We start from the raw sequence: 4,996 nt of genomic DNA, 5'->3' as shown, positions 1-4,996 counted from the left end.
TTATTATTTTATATACTAACAAGTGTGGTACATCCCTGCAAAGGCAGATCCAATCTCTTTCTCATCAGACTCTGCTGTCTTCCCTGCACTCTCACTCAGATGTTTACTGTTGCCAGTAGCACACGTATGAGAAGCAGAAGTATGGCGGCAGCTGTATAGATTCTGATATGTCATTCTCTATATCATACTTATCGTACACACATCATCCTTATTACTATTGAGAGAATAGAGGTAAAACACTGATGATGGGGGTGTAAGAGTGGATTATAACCTAGCAGATGATGATGATTACAGGGTATCATATGGCGTATTGCATGTAAAGTACCTTGTTCCACACCTACTCTGCTGTAGCAATATACTTTATATAAGGGTTAGTAACACTTGTACAGGCTTACCAGCGTATGAGCACACACATAAAGGAATGCTTCCTTACCAATGCTTCCAGGAGTAACGTTAGGAGACATTTCTCTGACCCATTAGCTTATACGACTGATGTTATTGTTCAGCTAGAATCTCCAGTTCATACGATATGTTCCCCATCCATTGTTTTACATTGGTGCTGACATAGGACTTGGCGAGTGACTACATCTCCATTTATTCTTCATGGTTAGTTACCAGTACAAGAGAGAGATATATCTAAGTCTTGTTATAATATTACATTTGTTATTGTGAGTGTTCTCAGGAGGGTGGACACAATGATAGTCTGACACAATATTATAAAGCCTTCATTAAAAGTTATGTTTTATTATACACACACATTTACAATTAAGTGTCCCAGAGAGTCGTCTTCTCCTATTGTTTACAAGATTAATATTGTTACAGTAAATGTCACATTTCCTTAATGTATTTTATTTCCAGCAGATGGACAGACAAGCAGGAATATCTCAGAAGGACATCTAATGTTATCCCCGGATTGTGACATAAATGATAATGACAGTAGACAGGATTCTCCAGGAGATAATCCCATTACCCCAATTATACATCCAGCTCTATCAGCTGATCCCTCTGATCCTGGGAAATGTTCTCCTGATCACTCTGATATTGGTGCATCTGTTACAGCTCTGACAGTAGATATGGAGTTTCCCTGTTCTATAGATGCCAAATGTTTTATACAGAACACAAAGCTTATTATCCATCAGCCAGCTAAGACAGGTGAGAAGCCATTTCCATGTTCTGAGTGTGAGAAATGTTTTACACAGAAATCAGATCTTGTTAAACATCAGAGAAGTCACACCGGTGAGAGGCCATTTTCTTGCTCTGAGTGTGGGAAATGTTTTATCCAGAAATCACATCTTGTTACACATCAGCGAAGTCACACGGGTGAGAGGCCATTTCCATGTTCTGAGTGTGAGAAATGTTTTACACAGAAATCAGATCTTGTTAAACATCAGAGAAGTCACACCGGTGAGAGGCCATTTTCTTGCTCTGAGTGTGGGAAATGTTTTATCCAGAAATCACATCTTGTTACACATCAGCGAAGTCACACGGGTGAGAGGCCATTTCCATGTTCTGAGTGTGGGAAATGTTTTGCACGGAAATCACATCTTGTTGCACGTCAGCAAAGTCACAAAGATGAGAAGCCATTTCCATGTTCTGAGTGTGGGAAATGTTTTGCACGCAAAGCAGATCTTGTTAAACATCAGAGAACTCACACAGGTGAGAAGCCATTTTCTTGCTCCGAGTGCGGGAAATGTTTTACACAGAAATCACATCTTGTTAAGCATCAGCGAAGTCACACAGGTGAGAATACATTTCCATGTTCTGAGTGTGGGAAATGTTTTACACATAAATCACATCTTGTTACACATCAGAGAAGTCACACAGGTGAGAAACCATTTTCTTGCTCCGAGTGCGGGAAATGTTTTACACAGAAATCACATCTTGTTAATCATCAGCGAAGTCACACAGGTGAGAATACATTTCCATGTTCTGAGTGTGGGAAATGTTTTACACAGAAATCAGATCTTATTAAACATCAGAAAACTCACACAGGTGAGAAGCCATTTCCATGTTCTGAGTGTGGGAAATGTTTTGCACGCAAAGCAGATCTTGTTAAACATCAGAGAACTCACACAGGTGAGAAGCCATTTTCTTGCTCTGAATGCGGGAAATGTTTTACACAGAAATCAAATCTTGTTAAACATCAGCGAAGTCACACAGGTGAGAATCCATTTCCATGTTCTGAGTGTGGAAAATGTTTTGCATACAAATCAGATCTTGTTAAACATCAGAGAAGTCACACAGGTGAGAAGCCATTTTCTTGCTCTGAGTGTGGGAAATGTTTTACCTGGAAATCACAACTTTATACACATCTTCGAAGTCACACAGGTGAGAAGCCATTTCCATACTCTGAGAAGTAAATCAGCTCTTGTAGACATCAGTCAGGTGAGAAACCATTTTAATCTTCTGGGGTATACTTATTGCCATATGATGTTCTTCAAGATTCTTATCCCATCTCCTATGCTTTTTGCAATATACATGCTACCGCATGGTGAAATAATCAGACGTCATGTACTCATCTACCACTGCTATGAAGATGATCTGTCTTTTGCTCAGGGTACTGAGAACCCAGTACCAATCCTAAATGGTTGTCTAGTTGAGCTCCAGGTGTGGGTGATGCCAGTTGGCTGTGACTCAGTCCTGGTGAAACAGGTCTATCATAAGATAGAAGCTCACCAACAAAGGGCAGGGCTACAGTTCAGCTTTGCAAACCAACCAGACTTACGCTTGGAGGTTCAGAGTTACAAAATGCGGATCATGTGTGGAATCTTGGTGTCCTGGATTGTGGAGTGAAACTTAGACATCACGTATCAGCCACAATCAGATCCTCATCTGAGGAACAGAGCCAGACTCCAGCACTTATTTCCCTCAGAAGATCTACCTACAGTCATACATACACTTGTATCATCACACATAGACTACTGCAATGTCCTCTACCTGGATCTCCTAGCAATAGAATTGCACCGCTTGTAGCTTGTACAGATTGCAGCAGCCAGTCTGTTACCTAACCAGCCCGTTCCTGCCACATAACACCCATTCTCTACTCCCTTCACCGGCTGCCTGTAAGATGGTGACTCTATTACATAATCTTACTGACTCCCAATCCTACATGATCAGGATCCATGGTAACAGAAGCAGCTTCTGCCTCATTACTGCCCTGCTTTCTTACTTCCATCTGCAGATGAAGGACTCTTACCAGCAGTACCAAGAATCTCCAAGCAGTGCTGAGATGTCAGAGGGGGAGACAGAGTGGTGGCACTAGTGCTGTAGTGGGGCCTGCCGAAGGCACTGTCAGTGGGTAATATTGTCCTCAAGCAGTGCTGAGGTGTCGGGGGGAGACACAGTGGCTGGCAGTAGTGGGGGGAGACAGTGCGGGTGACAGTAGCCGCGGGGAGACAAGGTGGGTGGCAATAGTGGGGGGAGACAGGGTGGGTGGCAGTACTAGGGGGAGACAGGGCGGATGGCAATAGAGGAGGGAGACAGGGTGGTTAGTAGTAGTAGGGACTGCAGGAGGCAGTGACTCTGAGAATCTTGTCCCCAAGCAGAGCTAAGGTGTCAGGGAGGTGGGGCGGGTGGCAGTAGTGGGGGGGTGACAGTAGTGGGGGGAGACAGGGTGGGTTGCAGTAGTGGTGGGAGACTAGGTCGGTGGCAGTAGTGAGGGGAGACGGGACTGGCAGTAGTGGGAGAGACAGGACTGGCAGTAGTTGTGTGTGTTCTGTGTAATAATCCTGAAAGTAGTGCTGCTACCGATCTCATATCATTTGTAGTAACTTGGAAAAGATGAGATGTGAGGTGCACTCTGGAAGCTTATAGGGGGTTAATCAGAGATGATCGCAGATGTGACATCACAGCCCCCCGGAGAATGGTCCCGGCCCGCCCGCGTTCACACCTCAGGGATGCGACCGCAATGTGTGTGTCTGCGTGGCCGCTGCGCATGTGTATTTTGCACAACCAGCAAACTGCTGCGGGCCGCTATTGCGGCTGGGTCTGAATGACCCCCATAGGCTTTTGGCTCCTGATATGTATCTGTTTTACTTACCTGCAATACTATAATGTAACTTGAATTGTTTCTGTGCTTTAAGGATATTTCTCTTATGTCCTAGAGGATACTGGGGTTCCATTTAGTACCGTGGGGGTATAGACTGGTTCACTAAGAGCCAAGGACACTTTAAGAGTTTAACACTGTGTGCTGGCTCCTCCCTCTATGCCCCTCCTACCAGACTCAGTTTAGTTTATGTGCCCGAAGGAGCCGGTAACAGCTAGGGGGGCTCCTAGGAGTTTTCTTAGTTTTATTGTTTTCTAGAGTTTGTTATTTTACAGGAGGCTGTTTGGCACCAGTCTGCCGGCTTCATGGGACTTAGGGGGGAGAATGGCCGAATTAATACAGAGTTAATGGCTCCATTACTCCACTGACAGGACACTGAGCTCCTGAGGGAAATGTCCGCAAGCCCCACCATGGCGACCGCACATTCCCGCAGCACGCCGCCACCCTTAACAGCCAGAAGACATGAAGAGTGGTAAGTACAGCGCCGGCGTCCCAGTTAGTGGGTCACCGGCGGGTATGGCGGCACAAGGGTGGGAGCGCAGCTCTGGTTGCAGGCTGCGCTCCTGCAAGGCTCAGCAACATATTTTTCTGCCCTATGAGGGGTGTTCGGAAGCCAATAAGACTACCCTACACTGGTCTGACTGGGGCTGTATCCCACTCTCAGACATAATACCACAAGGCGAGTATAAACAAAAGGGCGGGAAGCTGCGCGTCATTACAGGGGGGCGGGGCTTCCACTCAGGGCAGACCCAGCAGCTCACCAGCGCCATTTTCTCCCTGCAGATCTCACTACAGGATGCTGACAGGGAAGCGCGGCCCCTCCAGACAACTCCAGCATACCTCTGCGGTACCAGGGGGTTATAGAGGGGGGAGTGTAATTAAATGGTACTAGCTACCCTATTGAGGGTAGCTGGTCAGCGCCGGGTTTTTATCATAATATTAGGCAGATAG

General features: G+C 45.8%; 1 protein-coding gene across 1 annotated transcript; it reads left to right on the top strand.

Annotated features, from left to right (window-relative positions):
* The first annotated feature begins 931 nt into the window (after nt 1-931).
* On the top strand, nt 932-3,344 carry LOC134983841 (oocyte zinc finger protein XlCOF6.1-like). The gene has a single exon (XM_063949464.1). It carries the CDS (start codon nt 1,074-1,076, stop codon nt 2,358-2,360), a length of 1,287 nt encoding a protein of 428 aa, XP_063805534.1. The 5' UTR covers nt 932-1,073; the 3' UTR covers nt 2,361-3,344.
* Nucleotides 3,345-4,996: the final 1,652 nt, after the last annotated feature.

This window comes from Pseudophryne corroboree, assembly GCF_028390025.1.
Source record: "Pseudophryne corroboree isolate aPseCor3 chromosome 3 unlocalized genomic scaffold, aPseCor3.hap2 SUPER_3_unloc_26, whole genome shotgun sequence".
Classification (NCBI taxonomy): Eukaryota; Metazoa; Chordata; class Amphibia; order Anura; family Myobatrachidae; genus Pseudophryne; species Pseudophryne corroboree.
The sequence above is the reverse complement of the archived record's forward strand: the minus strand, read 5'-3'. Positions and strand labels throughout refer to the sequence as shown.